Source organism: Poromitra crassiceps, assembly GCF_964638095.1.
Source record: "Poromitra crassiceps genome assembly, chromosome: 23".
In the NCBI taxonomy this organism is placed as follows: Eukaryota; Metazoa; Chordata; class Actinopteri; order Beryciformes; family Melamphaidae; genus Poromitra; species Poromitra crassiceps.
This window is the reverse complement of record NC_139639.1, coordinates 11,511,608-11,538,076: the sequence shown is the minus strand read 5'-3', so window position 1 is coordinate 11,538,076 and position 26,469 is coordinate 11,511,608. Positions and strand designations below refer to the sequence as shown.

The window sequence follows — 26,469 nt, the reverse complement described above, 5'->3', positions numbered from 1 at the left end:
GCAGCAGTCAGTATGGTGCAGTGTAGGAAATTAACCAGGGGCAAAATCCCCCAAGAAATCTCAGAATGCCCCTAAAAACTGTGATCGAGGAGAGGAGAAGAGAAGAACACACTCACACAAAACAGTGCTGTTGTTTACACTACATTTTAGCAACTTTATGCACTAATTACTATTTTTTTTAAAGTGACCCAAACATTGTGTAAATCCCCCCCCCCCCTTTTTTTGTTATTAATTTCCTACACTGGTTTATATATATATATATATATATATATATATATATATATATATATATATATATATATATATAAATATATATATATATATATATATATATATATATATATGGTGACGTCAGGCTGATCAGTGCTGTGTTTCAGGTGTGCTGCTGAGGAAGCTGGAGGCTGGAATCAGAGGCATCAGTCATGTCATTGTTGATGAAATCCACGAGCGAGACATTAACGTGAGTGAATCTGTGACCTGCTCGATCATCTCCACTCACATTGTCCTGCTCTATCATCTCCACTCACATTGTCCCCTCAAACCATTTGGAGTTGAATATGTTGTTGGAAAGAGGAGAATTTAACACGAGGCAGAATGAGCCTGTTGATGCGTTGTTGCTGTTGATGTTGTTGTGCAGACGGACTTCCTGATGGTGGTGCTCAGAGACGTGGTGCAGGCGTACCCTGAGGTGCGTGTCCTCCTCATGTCAGCCACCATCGACACCACCATGTTCAGAGAGTACTTCTTCAACTGTCCCATCATCGAGGTCCACGGACGCACCTTCCAAGTCCAAGGTAGCTCTCACCTCACTGACTGTGTTGTAGCTCTCACCTCACTGACTGTGTTGTAGCTCTCACCTCACTGACTGTGTTGTAGCTCTCACCTCACTGACTGTGTTGTAGCTCTCACCTCACTGACTGTGTTGTAGCTCTCACCTCACTGACTGTGTTGAAGCTCTCACCTCACTGACTGTGTTGTAGCTCTCACCTCACTGACTGTGTTGTAGCTCTCACCTCACTGACTGTGTTGTAGCTCTCACCTCACTGACTGTGTTGTAGCTCTCACCTCACTGACTGTGTTGAAGCTCTCACCTCACTGACTGTGTTGTAGCTCTCACCTCACTGACTGTGTTGTAGCTCTCACCTCACTGACTGTGTTGTAGCTCTCACCTCACTGACTGTGTTGAAGCTCTCACCTCACTGACTGTGTTGTAGCTCTCACCTCACTGACTGTGTTGTAGCTCTCACCTCACTGACTGTGTTGTAGCTCTCACCTCACTGACTGTGTTGTAGCTCTCACCTCACTGACTGTGTTGAAGCTCTCACCTCACTGACTGTGTTGTAGCTCTCACCTCACTGACTGTGTTGTAGCTCTCACCTCACTGACTGTGTTGTAGCTCTCACCTCACTGACTGTGCTGAAGCTCTCACCTCACTGACTGTGCTGCAGCTCTCACCTCACTGACTGTGTTGTAGCTCTCACCTCACTGACTGTGTTGTAGCTCTCACCTCACTGACTGTGTTGTAGCTCTCACCTCACTGACTGTGTTGAAGCTCTCACCTCACTGACTGTGTTGTAGCTCTCACCTCACTGACTGTGTTGAAGCTCTCACCTCACTGACTGTGTTGTAGCTCTCACCTCACTGACTGTGTTGAAGCTCTCACCTCACTGACTGTGTTGTAGCTCTCACCTCACTGACTGTGTTGTAGCTCTCACCTCACTGACTGTGTTGTAGCTCTCACCTCACTGACTGTGTTGAAGCTCTCACCTCACTGACTGTGTTGTAGCTCTCACCTCACTGACTGTGTTGAAGCTCTCACCTCACTGACTGTGTTGTAGCTCTCACCTCACTGACTGTGTTGTAGCTCTCACCTCACTGACTGTGTTGTAGCTCTCACCTCACTGACTGTGTTGAAGCTCTCACCTCACTGACTGTGTTGTAGCTCTCACCTCACTGACTGTGTTGAAGCTCTCACCTCACTGACTGTGTTGAAGCTCTCACCTCACTGACTGTGTTGAAGCTCTCACCTCACTGACTGTGTTGAAGCTCTCACCTCACTGACTGTGTTGTAGCTCTCACCTCACTGACTGTGTTGTAGCTCTCACCTCACTGACTGTGTTGTAGCTCTCACCTCACTGACTGTGTTGTAGCTCTCACCTCACTGACTGTGTTGTAGCTCTCACCTCACTGACTGTGCTGAAGCTCTCACCTCACTGACTGTGTTGAAGCTCTCACCTCACTGACTGTGTTGTAGCTCTCACCTCACTGACTGTGTTGTAGCTCTCACCTCACTGACTGTGTTGTAGCTCTCACCTCACTGACTGTGTTGTAGCTCTCACCTCACTGACTGTGTTGAAGCTCTCACCTCACTGACTGTGTTGAAGCTCTCACCTCACTGACTGTGTTGTAGCTCTCACCTCACTGACTGTGTTGTAGCTCTCACCTCACTGACTGTGTTGAAGCTCTCACCTCACTGACTGTGCTAAAGGTCCCATTCATGTCAAACAAGAGTTCCTTGTTTCTTTGATGATAAAGGACTTGGCTGTGCTGCAGCTACACTATATAAACCTAAGTCTCAAAACACACCAGCCATGTATGTGTCCATGACGACGTGACATGTATGTGTCCATCATGACGACGTGACATCACACCCTAACACTCATTTAAATTTGCCTGCTTACTGCGCCTCCCCCGCCAGCTGAATGCTACAGACAACACGGTTTGTCTGTAGCTGAATGCTACAGACAAACCGTGTTGTCTGTAGCATTCAGCTACAGAAAGTCTCTCCTCGTGGTTGAACTGAACTGAGTGGTTGTTCTCTCCTCGTGGTTGAACTGAACTGAGTGGTTGTTCTCTCCTCGTTCCCTGCAGAGTATTTCCTGGAAGACTGCATCCAGATGACCAACTTCATCCCCCCTCCTGTCGACCGCAAGAAGAAAGACAAAGACGAGGAGGGAGGAGATGAGGATGTAAGCACACAACTTTATCAATCAAATTACCAAGTGCTGAAAATAAAACTATCTTCTTTCTCTCCACACAAAAGGATGCAGGACTGCTAAACCATTTTGATCAATTCAGGTGGAAGCCATGATCATTTAATTGTCCATAATATTGTAGCAATTGAGACATTTAATTCCAAATTACTTTAATTTCTACAACACGATCCAATTTGGGGGAAATATAGGTTAATCAAAATATTAAATATGATATATATATGGCAATATGGCCATGTGCAATATCCAAATCGCATGAGCTGCAATTTTTGGATCAAGGTGAAATGTGTCACAACACAGCTTTAAATGAAGCATTGTGGTGCCTTCAAATCATATTCTGTTTGGTACAGACCACATCCAAAATTACATATATATATTTTTGTACTTTATTTAAAAAGAAAACAGTGAAAATGAAATGCAGAATTTGCATTCCCACAAAAATTGTGACTCATATGGTAATCGCAATGTCAGAATAATCGCAATCTGATTTTTTATTTCTCCCTCCCCTAAAATATATCATGACCTGAAATTCACAGCATAGTTATTTTGCGAGCAAAGGGCTTCTGATCACTCCTGACTTAACAGTAATCCATAATAGCATCACCTTGATCTGGTGCTGTCACTCCTGTCTACAGACCAACTGTAACCTGATGTGTGGCTCTGAATACTCTGCGGAGACCAAGCGCTCCATGGCTCAGATCAACGAGAAGGAGACATCCTTCGAGCTGGTGGAGGCGCTCCTTAAATACATCGAGACGCTCCAGGTGGCCGGAGCTGTGCTGATCTTCCTGCCTGGCTGGAACCTCATCATCTCCATGCAGAGGCACCTGGAGATGAACCCGCACTTCGGTACCAAATCCTGATCATGTCATTCTGTCTCTCTCTTTCTGAAACTCCTTCTAAAACTAGTTTGGTTCTCGGGCTGCAACTAACAATTACTTATCGATTATTCTGCCGATTATTCTTTCTACTAATCGATTAGTCATTTGGTCTGTAAAATGGGGGAAAATGTCGATCACTTTTTCCCCAAAGCCGAAGATGACGTCCTTAAATGTCTTCTGTTGTCCTGCCCAACAGTCCACACAACCCAAACATGTATCACAATGAAAAGTATGAAGTGATGTGCAGCATGTTTGCAAGGTGTTGAAAATAACAGAAATGAAGAAAAATATCTTGAATGTGAAAATATGAAATGTAGCTGGTCTGAAAAGGAATGAAAAACGATCAAGAAATATCGAGATAAATTCAATGAATAACAGATGAGGAGAACTGTTAGAATCTGAGTGAAAGCAGGTGATGTCGGTGTGTAATGTCAGGTGACTCTGCTTGTTTCCAGGAAGTAACCGGTACCGGATCCTCCCCCTGCACTCGCAGATCCCCCGGGAGGAGCAGCGCCGCGTGTTCGAACCCGTTCCCGACAACATGAGGAAGGTCAGTGAAGCTTCTGGAAGGAACCAGACCATTAGTAGTAGAATTTATTTGTCTAAAAAAAAAATCTAAAATGTATGCACATAAATAAATAAATAAATAGTAAGGTATTATATGCAATGGGGGGTCTAAAAGGTGTAGCCTGACACTTTAGCTTATTATGCCTACCCTTTTTACATGACATTCTGAGTAGGGATGTTAACGATTAACCGTTAACATCCCTAACCGTTAAAATTAATTAACTGTTTTGACCTACAACATGTTTTGTTACATTATATAACTTCAATCCCCAGAGCTCACACTGTGTGTTAACTTTTATACCAGTCCAGCAGAGGGCATACCTCACCCAAACTACTGGCGCATGCAACAGGAGTGGTCACAGGAAGTAGGAGCTAGGAGGAAACAAACAGACTAGAGCTCAGATGGCGTTAGCAAAACAGGCTAACAGCAAAACGCAGTCCAGAGCATTACACACTAAAAGACGAAAATGCTAAATGTAAATATTGCGACTGTTCTCAAATAAAACTCTGGCACCTCGTCAAGGATGTACCACCTTAAAACTCAGCACCAACAACGTTAATGATTACACTAGAGATGCACTGATCGATCGGCACGTGACTGGAAATGGACGATTTTCAGCTGATCGGCTTCAACCGGTCACCTGCGCTGGTCAGTCAGCTGGACGTAGCCTGGGTAAACCCAGCCCCCAGTCACCTGCTCTCAGACAGACCCTGCTCACTAGTCACAAGGTAGTGACTAGTGAGCACGTCTGAGAGCAGGTCACGTGGGGGCTGGGTTTACCCAGGCTAACCTGGACGTGCACAAAGGGGCGGAGCAGCTGTCATTTATTTATTTTTTATCACAGGTGATCCTCTCCACCAACATTGCAGAAACCAGCATCACCATCAACGACGTCGTCTACGTCGTCGACTCCTGCAAGTGAGTAAACCTCCCTGCTCAGCTCTCAGACTCTCTGTGTGACCGAGGGGAAAACGCTGCAAGTTTACAAACTCATCAGCTGATCCACATCAAACCATCTAGCGGTGTGAAAAGGCCTTGAAACTGTGCAGTGGAGCCCAGAGTGAGGTCGGTGTCCTGACAGTGTTTGTTGTCCCGGCAGGCAGAAGGTCAAGTTGTTCACCTCCCACAACAATATGACAAACTACGCCACCGTGTGGGCCTCCAAGACCAACCTGGAGCAGAGGAAGGGCCGCGCCGGACGAGTCCGCGCTGGCTTCTGCTTCCACCTCTGCAGCCGGGCCAGGTTTGACAGGTACGACCCCCTCCCCTCCCCCCTCCCCCCCACACACACAACTACTTATGGTTTTATTTGACTAAAATGCTCAAACTTTTAGTCGACTAAAACTTGACTAAATAAAAACAGGATGAGGTTGACTAAATATGATAAAAACTAACAAGGACATTTGACATGGGACTAAGACTAAATAAAAAAATAGCAGAGAAAAATTAACATGAGAGTGTGTGTGTGTGTGTGTGTGTGTGTGTGTGTGTGTGTGTGTGTTGCAGACTGGAGACTCACATGACTCCAGAGATCTTCAGGACTCCGCTGCACGAGGTGGCTCTGAGCATCAAGCTGCTGCGGCTCGGAGCCATCGGTCATTTCCTTTCCAAGGCCATCGAGCCGCCACCGCTCGACGCAGTCATCGAGGCAGAACACACTCTGAGAGGTGACATGCACGCACACACACACACACGCACACGCACACGCACAGACACACACACACACCAACACATACATGCACGCACACTAGGGGTGTCAAAAATAAATCGATTATTATTTTTTTATTATTTTTATTTTTAATAATCAAATAAAATATAATGGCAGTACATGCAGTTGTTTATTTTAATTATGGATCACAATACAATGCAATTCCAAATGCACTTTTATTTTAAAAGTAGCCACACAGTGAGAAAAAAGAAAGTGAGAAAAAATAAATCATGTATTGCGGAAAAAAGTGATGCATCGATTTAAGATGCATCGAGATGCATCGATAATCGTAATCGAATCGAATCGTAGCCCTCTGAATCGTAATCGAATCGAATCATGAGGCCAGTGAAGATTCACAGCCCTAACGCACACACACACACGCACACACACCAACAGATACTGTACATGTGCGCGCGCACACACACCAACACATACGTGTGTGTGTGTGTGTGTGTGTGTGTGTGCGCGCGCACACACACAAACACATACATGTGTGTGTGTGTGTGTGTGCGCGCGCGCGCACACACAAACTAGATTGACTATTACAAAAACAAAACATGAGTTTGTGATCCAGGCTTCCCACTGTGGCCCTGATGAAAAATTCCATGACTTTTCCATGACTTTCCATGACTAAGGCAGAGTTCTTCCATGACATAATGTTGATGTTGTTTGCGTGGGAGGGGGTCCGTGTGTGAACACAAGCTGAACTGAAGTTTGGCTATGTTAAGCAGTTCATTTTGCATGATGGTAATGACAGAGCAGGGCTAATCTGATGTGTAGGGCTGTTCACACATAACGTTAGGGTTTTGGCATGGAGAAAGTGCTGCCTTGAACACTTTCTGAGGAGAGATAGATGGACGGATCATGAATAAGGTGATGTACGGTTAGCTTAGCAGCTGTCAGTCTACCTCAGTGGTTGGCTGGTTAGCGCTTCTTTCGAGCAGACAATAGTGTTATCTAGAGTCTGTTATATAGAGTCTTATTGGGCGTGCATTATGGAGAAGCGTTCTCTGTTAACAGATGCCGTTGTGATGGCGTCAGGGCAGAGAAGTTTTCCCAGCTCGTCACGAAAATGGTGGCTGGGGATAATGCTCCCGTTAAATGAGACACAACGAGACAGACGCACACTTCTCAATAACGCACGGCCCATAAAACTTTGCACTCGTTTACTGACTCGACTGTCGTTTCCCACAACGTTAGTCACAAGAAATATGGAGAAAGAATCACTTTTTGGGAGACAATCGCTTCATGGGGATCACTATTTAGCAGCTAACGTAAATCACTTGTTTGCAGTTTTCACTTTTTTTTGCTGTATTTAATTTGGCAAAGAACAACAATAAACAATACATGGAAATTCTGTTATGGATTATTAAAAAGTAATGGAAAGGATTTGAAATGTTATCTATGAAAATGTGTGGGAACCTGGTCTGTGGAGTAACATGGTAACATCTTCCCCTCCAGAGCTGGATGCCCTGGACTCCAATGACGAGCTCACCCCTCTGGGACGCATCCTGGCCAAGCTGCCCATCGAGCCTCGCCTCGGCAAGATGATGATCATGGGCTGCATCTTCCAGTCAGTAGACCACTCCTCCATACCATCTGTTACAACTAGACCACTCCTCCACACCATCTGTTACAACTAGACCACTCCTCCATACCATCTGTTACAACTAGACCACTCCTCCATACCATCTGTTACAACTAGACCACTCCTCCATACCATCTGTTACAACTAGACCACTCCTCCATACCATCTGTTACAACTAGACCACTCCTCCATACCATCTGTTACAACTAGACCACTCCTCCATACCATGTTACAACTAGACCACTCCTCCATACCATCTGTTACCACTCCTCCATACCATCTGTTACCACTCCATACCGTCTGTTACCACTCCTCCAGACCATCTGTTACAACTATACGTTTTATTACAATTTAAACAGGATGGGTCAAATGCAGTTGATGAATTTCCCTGTGAGGATAAAGCATAACTTAAACTTAGAGAACTTTGGACAACCTTAAATTGGATAAGACTGAGTCTAGCACATGGTGAAAAATTCCCTCGATTCAGTGCACCATCCCACCAATCATCTACCAAATCTATCCCCAATTCACCTTCCCATTTTGCTTTGATATTGGAAACTTTGTAATGGTAAGGATTCTGTGATACATTTCAGAAATCAGACCTTTTTGAAACGGTTTTATTCTTAATAAATATTCCCACACTGCCAAGGGTGGGGAATTGGGAAATGAGGGGAACTGTTGATGTACAAAGTGGTGGATTTGAAAGTACCGTAAATTCCGGACTATAAGACGCACCGGTCTATAAGCCGCACCTTCAAAGGTGACTATTTTTTTCTTCTATAAGCCGCACCGGTCTATAAGCCGCGGGTGTTTTGATGTTTAATTACCATATGTAAGGCTTCGTGCACAGAGGGGATTGTCGGGAAGATGGCTGTTTGGGGAAGCTCCCATTTATTAACATTTCAACAAAACAAAAGTCAGGTCACTAATCCCCAGACAAAATCACACATTGTGGTATTTTTTGTTTTTTTTACAGTGCACACAGTGTCCGCGGTGTGGTGAAAAGAGGGCAAGAGAGGAAATTAAAACAGAAGTGGATTTATAGTTAGAAAGAGTGCTAAAGAAGAGAGAATTCAGTTTTTTATTTTTTTATTTTAGTTACTCACAGTACTATTGACCAGTCCAACTCAAAAGATATTCGGCAGTTTCACTTTGAGCTCTTGTTCCGCCGCTGGGCACACAGTGTCCGCGGTGTGGTGAAAAGAGGGCAAGAGAGGAAATTAAAACAGAAGTGGATTTATAGTTAGAAAGAGTGCTAAAGATAGTCCGGTCTGGTTATGACGAGTCTCGCTGGGTACAGTACGCCAAAGCGATATCCATTGACTCGATGATGCTGTTGTATGTTGCGCGTTTCTGTTGCACCAACGCGGAGAGGTCCTGCCGTACCCTCCCAGGTGAGGGGCTTCTTCCCCGCAGCCTGGAGGATGAGTTGACGGTCGGGCCAGCGGAGTAGGCAGATGAAGATGGCCCTCGGTGGCAGGCCGGGGTCTGGACGTGGCCGAGGCGCCCGGTGTGCCCTGTCCACCTCTGGTGGTTTCTCGCCTTCCTTCAGGTCCAGGATGTAACACAGGATTTTGCCACGAAAGCGTGCATGTCACCAATCTCAGCTCCTCTTTTACATTGATCAGGCGAATGTTATTTCTTTTACTCCTGCTGATTAAGTCATCAACCTGCGTGTGCAGGGTTTCGATTTTGCATTTTATCCATTTTCGGACTCACTGTGTTGTTTTTGTCCTCCAGTGCGCGGATGCGCTTTTCCTTATAAACTCTGTTCACGGTTGCCTTAGTTTCTTTAGTGAGTGAGTGGATGGACTTCTGCACGTTTTCAAACTTGTTTTCAAGCTGCTCAAAACCTCTGAGCGATGTCGGACTTAATCGATAGTGTTTCACGGAGTAAAAGTTTAGCCCAAGCGTGTATCTCCAGCCTCCAGCAGGTGAGTCATTTCCTCATTCATGGCATGATTGCTTCGTCTTTTTCTTTCTGCTTACCTGTGTTGTGTTATGTTATGTTATGTTATGTTGTTAAAAGAGGGCAAGAGAGGAAATTAAAACAGAAGTGGATTTATAGTTAGAAAGAGTGCTAAAAAAGAGAGATTTTTTTTTTTTTTTGGAAAAAATCCATAGATAAGACGCACCGTTATATAAGCCGCAGGGGGCAAAAAAGGCCAAAAAACGGGAAAAAAGCCGCGGCTTATAGTCCGGAATTTACGGTATCTAACAAATGTGATTGTGCTGTATTATACTTTGTAGAGAGGGCTGCAAACTCCAAAAGGTTGTTTCAATCCTAACGATCTCTAAAGCATTTTAAATCAGAGAGGGGAACAGGTGATCTCTAAAGCATTTTAAATCAGAGAGGGGAACAGGTGATCTCTAAAGCATTTTAAATCAGAGAGGGGAACAGGTGATCTCTAAAGCATTTTAAATCAGAGAGGGGAACAGGTGATCTCTAAAGCATTTTAAATCAGAGGGGGAACAGGTGATCTCTAAAGCATTTTAAATCAGAGAGGGGAACAGGTGATCTCTAAAGCATTTTAAATCAGAGAGGGGAACAGGTGATCTCTAAAGCATTTTAAATCAGAGAGGGGAACAGGTGCTCTCTAAAGCATTTTAAATCAGAGAGGGGAACAGGTGCTCTCTAAAGCATTTTAAATCAGAGAGGGGAACAGGTGATCTCTAAAGCATTTTAAATCAGAGGGGGGAACAGGTGCTCTCTAAAGCATTTTAAATCAGAGAGGGGAACAGGTGCTCTCTAAAGCATTTTAAATCAGAGAGGGGAACAGGTGATCTCTAAAGCATTTTAAATCAGAGAGGGGAACAGGTGATCTCTAAAGCATTTTAAATCAGAGGGGGGAACAGGTGCTCTCTAAAGCATTTTAAATCAGAGAGGGGAACAGGTGCTCTCTAAAGCATTTTAAATCAGAGAGGGGAACAGGTGATCTCTAAAGCATTTTAAATCAGAGGGGGGAACAGGTGCTCTCTAAAGCATTTTAAATCAGAGAGGGGAACAGGTGCTCTCTAAAGCATTTTAAATCAGAGAGGGGAACAGGTGATCTCTAAAGCATTTTAAATCAGAGAGGGGAACAGGTGATCTCTAAAGCATTTTAAATCAGAGGGGGAAACAGGTGATCTCTAAAGCATTTTAAATCAGAGGGGGAAACAGGTGATCTCTAAAGCATTTTAAATCAGAGAGGGGAACAGGTGATCTCTAAAGCATTTTAAATCAGAGAGGGGAACAGGTGCTCTCTAAAGCATTTTAAATCAGAGAGGGGAACAGGTGATCTCTAAAGCATTTTAAATCAGAGAGGGGAACAGGTGATCTCTAAAGCATTTTAAATCAGAGGGGGAAACAGGTGATCTCTAAAGCATTTTAAATCAGAGGGGGAAACAGGTGATCTCTAAAGCATTTTAAATCAGAGAGGGCAACAGGTGATCTCTAAAGCATTTTAAATCAGAGGGGGGGACATGTGATATCTAAAGCATTTTAAATCAGAGGGGGAAACAGGTGATCTCTAAAGCATTTTAAATCAGAGGGGGAAACAGGTGATCTCTAAAGCATTTTAAATCAGAGGGGGAAACAGGTGATCTCTAAAGCATTTTAAATCAGAGAGGGGGAACAGGTGATCTCTAAAGCATTTTAAATCAGAGGGGGGGACATGTGATCTCTAAAGCATTTTAAATCAGAGGGGGGGACATGTGATCTCTAAAGCATTTTAAATCAGAGGGGGGAACAGGTGCTCTCTAAAGCATTTTAAATCAGAGGGGGAAACAGGTGATCTCTAAAGCATTTTAAATCAGAGGGGGAAACAGGTGATCTCTAAAGCATTTTAAATCAGAGGGGGGGACATGTGATCTCTAAAGCATTTTAAATCAGAGGGGGGGACATGTGATATCTAAAGCATTTTGAATCGGGGGAACAGGTGATCTGTAAAGCATTTTAAATCAGAGGGGGAGACATGTGATCTCTAAAGCATTTTAAATCAGAGGGGGGGAACAGGTGATCTCTAAAGCATTTTAAATCAGAGGGGGAATGGGTGATCTGTAAAGCATTTTAAATCAAAGGGGGGGACATGTGATCTGTAAAGCATTTTAAATCAGAGGGGGGAACAGGTGATCTCTAAAGCATTTTAAATCAGAGGGGGGAACAGGTGATCTCTAAAGCATTTTAAATCAAAGGGGTGGACAGGTGATCTCTAAAGCATTTTAAATCAGAGGGGGGAACAGGTGATCTCTAAAGCATTTTAAATCAGAGGGGGGAACAGGTGATCTCTAAAGCATTTTAAATCAGAGGGGAACAGGTGATCTGTAAAGCATTTTGAATCAGGGGGGAACATGTGATCTGTAAAGCATTTTGAATCAGGGGGGAACATGTGATCTGTAAAGCATTTTAAATCAAAGGGGGGGACATGTGATCTCTAAAGCATTTTAAATCAGAGGGGGGGAACAGGTGATCTCTAAAGCATTTTAAATCAGAGGGGGGAACAGGTGATCTCTAAAGCATTTTAAATCAAAGGGGTGGACAGGTGATCTCTAAAGCATTTTAAATCAGAGGGGGGAACAGGTGATCTCTAAAGCATTTTAAATCAGAGGGGGGAACAGGTGATCTCTAAAGCATTTTAAATCAGAGGGGAACAGGTGATCTGTAAAGCATTTTGAATCAGGGGGGAACATGTGATCTGTAAAGCATTTTGAATCAGAGGGGGGAACAGGTGATCTCTAAAGCATTTTAAATCAGAGGGGAACAGGTGATCTGTAAAGCATTTTGAATCAGGGGGGAACATGTGATCTGTAAAGCATTTTGAATCGGGGGAACATGTGATCTGTAAAGCATTTTAAATCAGAGGGGGGAACAGGTGATCATAACCAATAGGGCCTAAAGAGGAGGATGTAAAGAATTTGTAGTGGTGGTGAAATTGTATCCAAATGTTTGAGGGTGGAGAGAACAACTGTGTTGAGTGAGTGGTGGGAGGAGAGAACAGCTGTGTTAAGTGAGTGGTGGGAGGAGAGAACAACTGTGTTGAGTGAGTGGTGGGAGGAGAGAACAACTGTGTTGAGTGAGTGGTGGGAGGAGAGAACAACTGTGTTGAGTGAGTGGTGGGAGGAGAGAACAACTGTGTTGAGTGAGTGGTGGGAGGAGAGAACAGCTGTGTTGAGTGAGTGGTGGGAGGAGAGAACAGCTGTGTTGAGTGAGTGGTGGGAGGAGAGAACAACTGTGTTAAGTGAGTGGTGGGAGGAGAGAACAACTGTGTTGAGTGAGTGGTGGGAGGAGAGAACAGCTGTGTTAAGTGAGTGGTGGGAGGAGAGAACAGCTGTGTTGAGTGAGTGGTGGGAGGAGAGAACAGCTGTGTTGAGTGAGTGGTGGGAGGAGAGAACAACTGTGTTGAGTGAGTGGTGGGAGGAGAGAACAGCTGTGTTGAGTGAGTGGTGGGAGGAGAGAACAACTGTGTTAAGTGAGTGGTGGGAGGAGAGAACAGCTGTGTTGAGTGAGTGGTGGGAGGAGAGAACAGCTGTGTTGAGTGAGTGGTGGGAGGAGAGAACAGCTGTGTTAAGTGAGTGGTGGGAGGAGAGAACAACTGTGTTAAGTGAGTGGTGGGAGGAGAGAACAGCTGTGTTGAGTGAGTGGTGGGAGGAGAGAACAACTGTGTTAAGTGAGTGGTGGGAGGAGAGAACAACTGTGTTGAGTGAGTGGTGGGAGGAGAGAACAGCTGTGTTGAGTGAGTGGTGGGAGGAGAGAACAGCTGTGTTAAGTGAGTGGTGGGAGGAGAGAACAGCTGTGTTAAGTGAGTGGTGGGAGGAGAGAACAGCTGTGTTGAGTGAGTGGTGGGAGGAGAGAACAGCTGTGTTGAGTGAGTGGTGGGAGGAGAGAACAGCTGTGTTAAGTGAGTGGTGGGAGGAGAGAACAGCTGTGTTGAGTGAGTGGTGGGAGGAGAGAACAGCTGTGTTGAGTGAGTGGTGGGAGGAGAGAACAGCTGTGTTGAGTGAGTGGTGGGAGGAGAGAACAGCTGTGTTGAGTGAGTGGTGGGAGGAGAGAACAGCTGTGTTGAGTGAGTGGTGGGAGGAGAGAACAGCTGTGTTGAGTGAGTGGTGGGAGGAGAGAACAGCTGTGTTGAGTGAGTGGTGGGAGGAGAGAACAGCTGTGTTGAGTGAGTGGTGGGAGGAGAGAACAGCTGTGTTGAGTGAGTGGTGGGAGGAGAGAACAGCTGTGTTGAGTGAGTGGTGGGAGGAGAGAACAAGCTGTGTTAAGTGAGTGGTGGGAGGAGAGAACAGCTGTGTTGAGTGAGTGGTGGGAGGAGAGAACAGCTGTGTTGAGTGAGTGGTGGGAGGAGAGAACAACTGTGTTGAGTGAGTGGTGGGAGGAGAGAACAGCTGTGTTGAGTGAGTGGTGGGAGGAGAGAACAGCTGTGTTGAGTGAGTGGTGGGAGGAGAGAACAACTGTGTTGAGTGAGTGGTGGGAGGAGAGAACAACTGTGTTGAGTGAGTGGTGGGAGGAGAGAACAGCTGTGTTGAGTGAGTGGTGGGAGGAGAGAACAACTGTGTTGAGTGAGTGGTGGGAGGAGAGAACAACTGTGTTGAGTGAGTGGTGGGAGGAGAGAACAGCTGTGTTGAGTGAGTGGTGGGAGGAGAGAACAACTGTGTTGAGTGAGTGGTGGGAGGAGAGAACAACTGTGTTGAGTGAGTGGTGGGAGGAGAGAACAGCTGTGTTGAGTGAGTGGTGGGAGGAGAGAACAACTGTGTTAAGTGAGTGGTGGGAGGAGAGAACAGCTGTGTTGAGTGAGTGGTGGGAGGAGAGAACAACTGTGTTGAGTGAGTGGTGGGAGGAGAGAACAACTGTGTTGAGTGAGTGGTGGGAGGAGAGAACAGCTGTGTTGAGTGAGTGGTGGGAGGAGAGAACAACTGTGTTGAGTGAGTGGTGGGAGGAGAGAACAACTGTGTTAAGTGAGTGGTGGGAGGAGAGAACAACTGTGTTGAGTGAGTGGTGGGAGGAGAGAACAGCTGTGTTGAGTGAGTGGTGGGAGGAGAGAACAGCTGTGTTGAGTGAGTGGTGGGAGGAGAGAACAACTGTGTTAAGTGAGTGGTGGGAGGAGAGAACAACTGTGTTAAGTGAGTGGTGGGAGGAGAGAACAGCTGTGTTGAGTGAGTGGTGGGAGGAGAGAACAACTGTGTTAAGTGAGTGGTGGGAGGAGAGAACAGCTGTGTTGAGTGAGTGGTGGGAGGAGAGAACAACTGTGTTGAGTGAGTGGTGGGAGGAGAGAACAGCTGTGTTGAGTGAGTGGTGGGAGGAGAGAACAACTGTGTTAAGTGAGTGGTGGGAGGAGAGAACAGCTGTGTTGAGTGAGTGGTGGGAGGAGAGAACAGCTGTGTTGAGTGAGTGGTGGGAGGAGAGAACAGCTGTGTTGAGTGAGTGGTGGGAGGAGAGAACAGCTGTGTTGAGTGAGTGGTGGGAGGAGAGAACAACTGTGTTAAGTGAGTGGTGGGAGGAGAGAACAACTGTGTTAAGTGAGTGGTGGGAGGAGAGAACAGCTGTGTTGAGTGAGTGGTGGGAGGAGAGAACAACTGTGTTAAGTGAGTGGTGGGAGGAGAGAACAGCTGTGTTGAGTGAGTGGTGGGAGGAGAGAACAACTGTGTTGAGTGAGTGGTGGGAGGAGAGAACAGCTGTGTTGAGTGAGTGGTGGGAGGAGAGAACAACTGTGTTAAGTGAGTGGTGGGAGGAGAGAACAGCTGTGTTGAGTGAGTGGTGGGAGGAGAGAACAGCTGTGTTAAGTGAGTGGTGGGAGGAGAGAACAGCTGTGTTAAGTGAGTGGTGGGAGGAGAGAACAGCTGTGTTGAGTGAGTGGTGGGAGGAGAGAACAGCTGTGTTAAGTGAGTGGTGGGAGGAGAGAACAGCTGTGTTGAGTGAGTGGTGGGAGGAGAGAACAGCTGTGTTGAGTGAGTGGTGGGAGGAGAGAACAGCTGTGTTGAGTGAGTGGTGGGAGGAGAGAACAGCTGTGTTGAGTGAGTGGTGGGAGGAGAGAACAGCTGTGTTGAGTGAGTGGTGGGAGGAGAGAACAGCTGTGTTAAGTGAGTGGTGGGAGGAGAGAACAGCTGTGTTGAGTGAGTGGTGGGAGGAGAGAACAGCTGTGTTAAGTGAGTGGTGGGAGGAGAGAACAGCTGTGTTGAGTGAGTGGTGGGAGGAGAGAACAGCTGTGTTGAGTGAGTGGTGGGAGGAGAGAACAGCTGTGTTGAGTGAGTGGTGGGAGGAGAGAACAGCTGTGTTAAGTGAGTGGTGGGAGGAGAGAACAACTGTGTTGAGTGAGTGGTGGGAGGAGAGAACAGCTGTGTTGAGTGAGTGGTGGGAGGAGAGAACAGCTGTGTTGAGTGAGTGGTGGGAGGAGAGAACAGCTGTGTTAAGTGAGTGGTGGGAGGAGAGAACAACTGTGTTGAGTGAGTGGTGGGAGGAGAGAACAGCTGTGTTGAGTGAGTGGTGGGAGGAGAGAACAACTGTGTTAAGTGAGTGGTGGGAGGAGAGAACAGCTGTGTTGAGTGAGTGGTGGGAGGAGAGAACAGCTGTGTTGAGTGAGTGGTGGGAGGAGAGAACAGCTGTGTTGAGTGAGTGGTGGGAGGAGAGAACAACTGTGTTAAGTGAGTGGTGGGAGGAGAGAACAACTGTGTTGAGTGAGTGGTGGGAGGAGAGAACAGCTGTGTTGAGTGAGTGGTGGGAGGAGAGAACAGCTGTGTTGAGTGAGTGGTGGGAGGAGAGAACAGCTGTGTTGAGTGAGTGGTGGGAGGGCTTTAGAGGAGGAGAGGAGTACATCAGAGCCTGGAGAGAAGATGAGTGGCATGACTGGGCCTCTAGTGTACATCAATCTGTTTCAGAAGCGTTAACCCACAAAGACCCTTTTTGAGTAATGATGAATGAAACTCGGACTAAAGCCGCTGAGCAGTGAGTTTAATGTCTTATGAATTTTGTGAAATTCTGCCCTGTGTCGCCCTCTAGTGTTGGAGACGCGGTGTGCACCATCTCAGCTGCGACCTGTTTCCCCGAGCCCTTCATCAGCGAGGGACGACGCCTGGGCTTTGTCCACAGAAACTTCGCTGGGACCCGCTTCAGTGACCACGTGGCCCTGCTCTCTGTCTTCCAGGCTTGGGACGACGTCAGGTCAGCTTTTCTTTCTTTCTTTCTTTCTTACACAAACCATCAAATACATAGACGCTACATACACAAAAACAACACAAACCTACTAAGCAAATGACAGAAGACAACCACATGCATATACATACACCTATGCAAACATACATACAAGTACATACACGTTAGATAGCATATATAATTGTAAGACAGATTACAATGAGCCAACATCAAATTACAAGTTATTTTAAAAATGCCTGGATGTTTTTGTGCATCCTGGTGGCTCACCTGGTAGCACAGGTAGACGGAGGCTCAGTCCTTCAGGCAGCCAACGCGGGTTCAAATCAGACCCGAGGTCCTTTACTTTCATCCCCTCTCTCTCCCAGCCTTTCCTGTCTGCCTACTGTCCTATCTAAATAAAGGCAAGAATGCCCCAAAAAAAAGAAAATCCTGGATGTTTTGACAACAGTACCTGCTCTGACCTGCAGGGTGAACGGTGAGGACGCAGAGACTCGGTTCTGCGAACACAAACGTCTCAACATGTCCACTCTGAGGATGACCTGGGAGGCCAAGGTCCAGCTGAAGGACATCCTGGTCAACTCCGGCTTCCCTGAAGGTACCAGATAAAAACACACCCTTGCTCTAACGCAGGGGTTTTCAAAGTCTGAGACTGTGGGCCTCCCCTCAGACAAAGCTTGGAAAAAGGTGCCAACCCACCCCACCTCCTATGGGATGCCTATGGGATCATGATTATGTTATTTGATCCCGCATAGACAACAATTGAGACAAGATAGCCTGATATTGCTGTTTGACTTCAGACTACACCAAATACATAAAAAATAAAGTCTGTTTGAAAGCAATTTATTTGTTTATGACTCTCAGAAAGTGGGAAAAACAGTAAAATTCCACAAAACTCTTGTATTTCTGAATTATCTCTTTAACAAATCAGACACATGTAGGCTATTCTATGTGATTTACTTGGATAACTAATGTAATAACCAATTTAATATTTGTTCACTTCAATTCACTGAGCCTCCCCTGAAACTGTTTAAAGCCCCCCTGGGGAGGCCCGCCTCCCACTTTGATAAGCTCTGCTCTAACTAATGGGATGTTTCAGCAGGCCCGCCGCACCCCATTACACAGAGTACGCAGACTGCGTAGGGCATCATGTGACTGAGGGCACCAAATTTTTTTTTTTTTTTTTTTGTGCCCTCAGTCAGGCCACTCACTGAACAGCAGGCCAGGCGCTGCCTACTGGTTTACTAGTGGTTTTATTACTTTATTCAGGGTTAAAGTGGGTGCATCTCATTGTAAAATTGGAGTCGGCCCAAATTGGGCTTCAAACGGCCCAAATTGGGCTTCAACCGGCCCAAATCTGGCTTTAAACGGCCCAAATCGGGCTTCAAACTGCCCAAATCTGGCTTCAAACAGCCCAAATCTGGCTTCAAATGGCCCAAATTGGGCTTCAAACAGCCCAAAAAATTCGCCGCCGCCCTTCGGACGCCGGCACACACGTCAGCCCGTATTGGCCTGGCCTGCTTGGTATCTAATGCCTGGCCTGAATTATGATCCCAGTCCGCCCCTGCTTGCATGTACAGTTTAACAATCGCTTGTTTGCTGACATGTACCGGTACAGTAATTCTAACAATTGTTTGTTTGCCACATGTAATGTAATGTGAGATACACTAGTATCGTTCATAATTAATGATTTTGCAGTCTTTCGTTTGACAGTTATTGAAAGTTTTGCGGGGGGGGGGGCACCACAAAACAATTACGCTTAGGGCACCCAAATGGCCAGCAGCGGCCCTGTGTTTCAGGGTTCCAACACAGGTCTGGAAATCCTTTATGAATAGACTGCTTTAACTTAACAACATAAACAATCTAAATTGCCCCTAGCTTAGTTCCAGCTCCAGTGTTTGCTAATACAATAGCTGACAGGTTTCAAATTGTTCCCTGTTACGATCCAGGTCTAGGGTCTAGGTTGACCCAGGTCTAGGGTCTAGGTTGACCCAGGTCTAGGGTCTAGGTTGCAACATAAAAGTGGAACCAGACGACAATAAAAAAAGTTTGTTTATTTTACACACATTAAAAGTCAACAAACTGGCCTCACTACACTACCAGGCTAACAATGACAAGCTAAGCTGAAGACTAGGCCGAAGCAGTGTTTCCCACAGGATTTTGTGGTGGTGGACCGCAGACCCCCTAGGGGGGTGCGGGTGCATGCCCCCCCCCCTGCGAGATTTTTAAAAAACATTTTAAAGTAAAATGCATGAATTTGATTTGAAATTGAAGCTTAAGAGCAAAATTAAAAGGCTAGATCTATGAAGAACATGTCATCATTACTGTGCTGTGGGTTTACAATGACAAACTAAATTTCTCCCTATAGGTCAGGGATACTCAACTTGCTTTGCCACTTTTGTGAAATGATAGAAGGCAAGGGGCCAGTTAATAAACAAACAATATACATTTTTCTGTAGCGGATTGTAGGTTTTTGGGGTGTCAGCCGGAGTTTAGGCTGACAATGTTGTGCACACCGGATAGTTAGTTAGGTTAAGTTAGTTAGGTTAAGTTAGTTAGGTTAAGTACATACATAAGTGCCTGGGTAGCGAGCAGATGGCGGTATTTGACAATTTAGCAGCTAAATCATAGATTATTGAAAGATATTCCATATTCCAGACTGAAATGCTATAACAGGAGTATTGGCCAGAATGACATGAACATTTGGACACTTATTCAGCAGGTATCTTGCATGTTGCGTTCAGGTGCACTGTAAAAAAAAAGTGGCGGTCAAAATCCTTTTGTGGCGGTGCGCCACAAATTCCTTTATGTATGAAACACTGCAAAGCCCATTAGTAGTTTAGCAGCCAAAGAAGTTAAGGCTGGAAAAAGGCAGCAGCTAATACAAAAGGTTGACCCCAGGCCAGCACCACAACACAATACAAACCAGAAAATTAACTCAAAGATAACTAAACACATAGAGTTTGCTAAACACGATGCAATGTTGGAGGGAGTGGATGAGAGCGTAGTGGGACCAGTCAAACCACTACAGCTCTGAACCCATCTTGACAACCCACAGCATATCAAGGGGACTGTGGCTGCAGCTGCCAATCAGCGACAACCACACAGCAGTTCCCAATCTCCAATCTTCTCCCAAGCCGACCAATCCAGACAGGAGATGACTCTGAAAGAAGACAGAATCTGTTGAATATCTACAGAGAAAGCGAAACTGTTTAATTGATTCATGTCAACTAAAGTTGTTGAAATATTCTGGACTCTCTGTCAGCGGACTATCCAAATAGTCTTATCAAAGAGGAGTCTCTTTCAAGTATCTCAAAGAGACATATGTGTTGGTGCCCCTGACCTCTGACCTATCCCTGCAGAGTGCCTGATGACCCAGATGTTCAACACGGTGGGACCAGACAACAACCTGGATGTCGTGGTGTCTCTGCTGACGTTTGGCTCCTACCCCAACGTCTGCTACCACAAGGAGAAGAGGAAGATCCTCACCACCGAGGGGCGCAACGCCCTCATCCACAAGTCCTCCGTCAACTGCCCCTTCAGCAGCCACGACATGACCTACCCATCGCCCTTCTTCGTCTTCGGAGAGAAGGTACACGCCTCTGTTAAGACTCAAACAAGGTCTTACATCTGTAGGTTGTGGATACTGTAGGTCTTTCTTGAAGGAACACTGATTTTCAAAGCTGATTTTCAACCAGCTTTGTATCGTTACAAAATCCGTAGTATATCCAAAAAAACGAAACTGTTTTGCAGGCATTCATTTAGTTTGACAGTTATATTGAGAGTTAATTTGAGTCAAGTTGTGGACCAGTGATGACACTTTTGTGCATGAATGACATCACTGGTCCACAACTTAACTCAAAAAACTCTCAATAACTCAAACTAAATGAATGACTTCAAACCTGTTGACAGTTTTCAGATATACTGTATTACTGATTTTGTAATGATACAAAGCTGGTTGAAAATGTCGAAACTTTACTCTGAAGTTGAAGACAAATGTGACCGCTGTGTACAATCTCCAGCTGATCTAACACATGTTCTGCTCATGTCTCCAGTAGGGATGGGAATTTCAACTAATTTCCCCGCCGACTAGTCTCAAATTTTATTTGCGGCTAGTCGACTAGTCTATAAGCAAAACTCGCAATTTAATATACATATTAAATTAAAAGTTTAAAATGCAAATGTTTTGTTTATTTAGGAGCTATTTTAGCCCAAACATTCAGTACAAGCTGTTAATTTAAATTATATTGATGTAACAACAACTGATTGAATAAAGGTGAACAAATTAAAGAGAAATACATTTCTGATACGTTTGCCAATGCATGGCATTTATTATGAATAATGTTGTAGGACGGAGTTCCAGCGTGTCTTGCATGATTGTGTAAGCTATTTTTATGAAGGTGCTATATAATTTATGTTTACGTTCTAGACAGCCAAGGCTGTCTAGAAGCCAAGCCTAGGTTCCAAGCCTAGGCTCTTATGTTGAAGACAGGAAACGGAAGTGTGTGTGTTGTTGTTGTTGTGGGGGCGCTTCACGCTAGGTTATGCTGGAAGCAGAAGAATAATAGAGCTGGCGTCTCATGCTGAGATTGTTCACGATTGGAGTTGCCCCGTTTATTGGTTTTTATTTATTATCATGCACACAGGCGACGACTTTGTTATCCAGTCCCCACTCACTCATCGCACCTCGCAGCTGAGCAGCCAAGTTTTCAGCGGTGTGTCTTACCTCCAGGGCGCACGTCTGAAGCACACAGCTGCGGAGATGTCCTTCGTCCAGATAATGACATGTTCTAGTCATGTATGACTCGGTGGTTATGGACGTCCACCCGTCTGAAGTTATGGCCACATATTCTGCCTCCTCGAAAACGCTCGTTGCATCTTCTCTGTCATTTTGCGATGGCTGATCTCGAGTCGAGATGTAATTGTTTTGCGAGTGCGGGGAGGAGGAGCAATTCTCTCCCTGCTGCTCAGCCTGTTTACAAAGAAGCCGAGGCAGAGGCGTGAAGGACAAGATGCAGCGTTTAACCGACTAGTAAAATACTAAACGGTTAATAAATGAGTAGGCGGTTAAACGACTAGTCGCGCACATCCCTAGTCTCCAGCTGATCTAACACACATGTTCTGCTCATGTCTCCAGCTGATCTAAAAGTAGACAGGGACACGCACATCCAATGTCCTCCTAACACACATGTTCTGCTCATGTCCATCTAACACACATGTTCTGCTCATGTCCTAAATTGATACCTTTTTGGACCTCTTTTGTAATATAATTTCTGTGTGTTGTGTTAACGCTGTGTGTTGTCGCTCCTGTTCAGATCCGGACCAGAGCCATCTCAGCTAAGAGCATGACGCTGGTCAGCCCTCTGCAGCTGCTGCTGTTCGCCTGCAAGAAGATCTCCTCTGACGGAGAGGTGGTGGAGCTGGATGACTGGTGAGGCTTCTTCTCACCTTTCAACACACCTGGGGATTTTTATTAACTTGGATTTCACAGAACTAGTTTAATTAGTGGAGACGAGAGTGTTAGACGGTTTCTGAGCTTTGGGTTTTAGGGCACATTCACACTATACGCCGAAGTAACGCTCAACCTAAGCTCAACCTACACTGAACCCACAAGTTTCATTTCGGCATCCTTGTTAAACAGGAAGCGAGGCCCTAACCCTAACCATGCGATTCAGTTGATCTAAAAATAGGTGAGTGAACTATCAGCCTCATTTAAAGAATGTGGGTAAACTGCGTTTACTTGCCTTTACCATCCACTACGCCCCTGGTCAAGACCTGTTTTGTTGATTTCTAAATAGCGCCAACTTGTGGCATAGAGCAGTGATTCTCAACCTTTCTCATATCAGTCACCCTAATTTAGTCCACATTAGGGCCATAGACCACTTCATGAGACTTGATCTCAAACTCAAATCTGACAATAGGCTTTTTGTATCATTAGATACAATTTTGTCCAGAATTCCATGACTGTCTGTATTGACCAAAACAGTCATTCTTCTGCCTTCTGTAATTGTGTTAACTTCTTGTAAATTAAATAATGCTGAAGTTTTAACAATTCATCAATTTGCTGGGGACCTCCTGGAACCCTCTCAAGGACCCATAGTGGTCCCCGCACCCCACGATGACAACCACTGTCTGGCGTAGAGCGTTGACAGTCCTTATACTTCTCGTTTAGTCATGTTTTCATGTTATAAAACACTAAGACAAATATTTAGGGAGCGCAGGACAGGAGACACCGTAATTGAACCTGCTGATGATTGTTTAATTAACTTCTCCAGGATCAAGCTGAAGGTCTCCCATGAGGTGGCAGGCGGCATCGCGGCTCTGCGGGCCGGCATGGAGGCTCTGGTGGTGGAGGTGACCAAAGACCCAGAGTACATCAAGCAGCTGGACCCCATCAGCGAGCGCTTGCTCAACGTCATCCGACAGATCTCCAAGCCCTCAGCAGCCGGGCTCAACCTCATGGCCAACAACCAACGGTACACAAAGACCTCACTGCCCTGCTCGGCATGGCTCCTAAACCTGTTTCTGAAGGGGTCTGCAGGCCCTGAGAAAGCCTCGACTGGTTCCAGAATGCTCAATCACATCCCACCCACTCTTCACATTTCATTGGCGTTTCAGCAGAATAGACTAAAATACTGTCTTTGCAAAGACGATATTTTGATCAAAAACGACCAACATTCTTGGTGAAGTTAACAAATACACCCAGCGTCAGTGTAACTGAAGTAACCTCAGAGCGGCCGGAAGGGTCAGTCACTAGTGATCGGTTCAGATACATAGGTCACTAGTGATCAGTTCAGTTACGTAGGTCACTAGTAATCGTTCAGATACTTACGTTACTAGTGATTGGTTCAGATACGTAGGTCACTAGTGATTGGTTCAGATACGTAGGTCACTAGTGATTGGTTCAGATACGTAGGTCACTAGTGATTGGTTCAGATACGTAGGTCACTAGTGATTGGTTCAGATACGTAGGTCACTAGTGATTGGTTCAGATACGTAGGTCACTAGTGATCGTTCAGATACGTAGATTACTAGTGATTGGTTCAGATCGGTTCTACTCCTAAAGTGAGTGTTTATCAAGCAACATGATGAGTTAATTTGCCTTTGACTATTGCGCATGTGCACATCGTGAAGACGATGTGTAAACGATATATCGTGCTGCCCTAGTTTCAGTTTAAATGTTGAGATTTCTTTAGGAAGGCTGAGCTCGGCTGTTAGCTGGTCCTTGTAACTTCTCTTGTGTTCTGTTTTTGTGACAGTTCTGGTACCAGAAGCTGTAATTTATAATACTTGAATTGCAAAAACATGCTAAGAATCTAGATAAACCCCCGTACTGTCCCAATGTGTCCCATACCTCATTTGTTTGTATTGATTAGAAAGAGTCCCTAACAACACGGCCTTCCTTCTCTCTGGCAGGTATGGTGACGGCAGGTATGGTGACGGCCCTCGTCCTCCAAAGATGGCTCGTTTCGATGGAGGGGGAGGAGGAGGAGGAGGAGGAGGAGGAGGCTACCGAGGAGGAGGAGGAGGAGGAGGGTACCGGGGGGGAGGTGGAGGAGGGTACCGGGGGGGAGGTGGAGGGGGCTACAGGGGAGGTGGGGGGTATGGAGGTGGAGGTGGAGGCTACAGAGGAGGGGGAGGGTATAGGGGAAGTGGAGGCTACGGGGGTGGAGGAGGTTATCGAGGACGAGGCAGAGGAGGTTATTAACATGCAGACATTTGGGAGGACATCTTGTTTTTGGAGTCGTCTTGTTTTCAGTGCTCCTACCCGGCTCAGCAAAAGTATGGAAAATATATTTGACAATTTTCCGTTCCAGTTTAGGAATTGTACAAATTCTAGAAGAATCATCTAACAGTGTTGTTCAATCCCTATTCACATGACTGTTATGTAGGTGTAGACTAGACTTTGTTTATTGTGATTTTTTTTATTGTGAGTAATGTTGTAATGTTCCACTATATAGATATATAGGATGCAGGTGGACTGTCCAGCCACTATTGGCTGATGGCTTACTGGAAAATGATCCAAATACCAAAATAAGTCAACAATGAGGGGGAAGGATTGATATTTTTAATTGAAAAATGTGTTGGAGCAGGGCTGATAAGAATGTGTCATCATCAGTAAAGAATCTGAAATCATATTGTCAGTGCTGTAATACTGTGTAGAACAGGGATGTCAGAGATGTGGCCCGCGGGCAGGTTTCATCCGGCCCGCGAGATGTTTTGGAATATTATTATTAATTTTTTTTTTTATTATTATTATTATTAAATTCGCACCCCATTATCATGAACTACGTGTGGCTAATAAGAAAGCTAAGAGTTCATTCTTAAGTTAATTAACCTGCACTACAAGGAAGTATGTCAGTAGGTCATCAGGTGTAAACAAAGCCGCCATGATGCCACGCTGGAATTGAATCGCGGCTACCTACCAAAAAACAAAGGAATCAACAAGATGCTGTCGAAAAAGAGAAAGGTTGACACGGAATGCAGGCAGTTTCAAGAGAACTGGAAAGAGCAGTATTTCTTTTGTGAAGTAATAAATGGGTAAATGAGTCGAATTGATTTTAGTAAAAAAAAATATCCGGCCCCCATGAGGTCTCAGTTGAACAAATCCGGCCCTCTTCCTAATATGAGTCTGACACCCCTGGTGTAGAACATACGATGGGAAAAAAACAAAACACTGAACAGATTATCACTCCGTTAAGACTTAAGTATAGTTCTGCATCACACCCCTCGCCAAATGCGCTGAGGGTTGCGCTGCGGTCGGTCGGCGCAGCCTGCATGCAACTCCTCAAAAATGTGACTGCGGCGTCGGTGCGGATGTGACGTGACCAGCATGAGAGCTGTGATTGGCCGTTGCCTTGGGCCGCCTCGGGGGCAATTAAGGCTCAAGTCGCGGCAGGAAGTATATTCAGGCCTTTAGACTATTGGGTTCAACATGGTTCAACATTATTGTGGCCAGCTAGACAGCACAGACAGACGAAGAAGGGTCAGAGGTCAGGTTTTAGGCAAACTCCTGCATTCTGTATTTAGGGGATGTGACATTACAGAATGTAGACCACATGGTTTCAAATAGGATCTCAGTTGTGTCACATTTAGTTGATGTTTATTTGCTGCTGTTATATTTAGCTCTCCGCCCTGCAGAAACCTTACATCCCCACCAGATGGTGCTGCTGAGTCTGTATAGATATGCATGTTATGCCATTGATGAAGAATTTACATTGGAGTGTCCGTTGTCATCAATAAAGTATTTCATATTTCCAGCTGATCTCTAAAGAGTTTTTATTTATATATAAAAACAAGTCTGTGATAAATTATGATGGCACTAACTAAATAAAATTTAAAAAGAAATATTGAACTAATTAACATTATTCTTAGATAAAAATCAAATGACTGAACAAGTCAATCAATTCAGCAGTTACAATACAATACAATTTCTTGTATTCTTCTTCGTGCAGATTGATTGGTTGATGGATTGATTGATATAATGTCATTGTTAAATAATTGTAGCCTTTCTGCTGTTTATCTCTTTGATAAAGTGGAGTTTTTTTCACCTCAGCTGGAAAACATCTTATTTCTTTTCTGTTTGATCAGCAGCAACAAGACTGATGCG

General features: G+C 45.2%; 1 protein-coding gene across 3 annotated transcripts in view; it reads left to right on the top strand.

The window, feature by feature from the left end:
• The window catches only part of dhx9 (DEAH (Asp-Glu-Ala-His) box helicase 9), a 42,369-nt gene extending 16,277 nt beyond the window's left edge, over positions 1-26,092 (top strand). For all 3 annotated transcript variants that reach the window (XM_083659818.1, XM_083659816.1, XM_083659817.1), the window contains 15 exons: positions 378-460; positions 638-794; positions 2,872-2,969; positions 3,629-3,842; positions 4,330-4,424; positions 5,287-5,360; positions 5,542-5,694; positions 5,949-6,109; positions 7,612-7,723; positions 16,710-16,871; positions 17,330-17,457; positions 20,222-20,451; positions 22,175-22,290; positions 23,135-23,335; positions 24,276-26,092. In XM_083659818.1, coding sequence (XP_083515944.1) covers positions 378-460; positions 638-794; positions 2,872-2,969; positions 3,629-3,842; positions 4,330-4,424; positions 5,287-5,360; positions 5,542-5,694; positions 5,949-6,109; positions 7,612-7,723; positions 16,710-16,871; positions 17,330-17,457; positions 20,222-20,451; positions 22,175-22,290; positions 23,135-23,335; positions 24,276-24,567 — 2,276 coding nt within the window. In that variant the 3' untranslated portion in view covers positions 24,568-26,092. The remainder of the gene's footprint in view (positions 1-377; positions 461-637; positions 795-2,871; positions 2,970-3,628; positions 3,843-4,329; positions 4,425-5,286; positions 5,361-5,541; positions 5,695-5,948; positions 6,110-7,611; positions 7,724-16,709; positions 16,872-17,329; positions 17,458-20,221; positions 20,452-22,174; positions 22,291-23,134; positions 23,336-24,275) is intronic.
• The last annotated feature ends 377 nt before the right edge of the window (positions 26,093-26,469 follow it).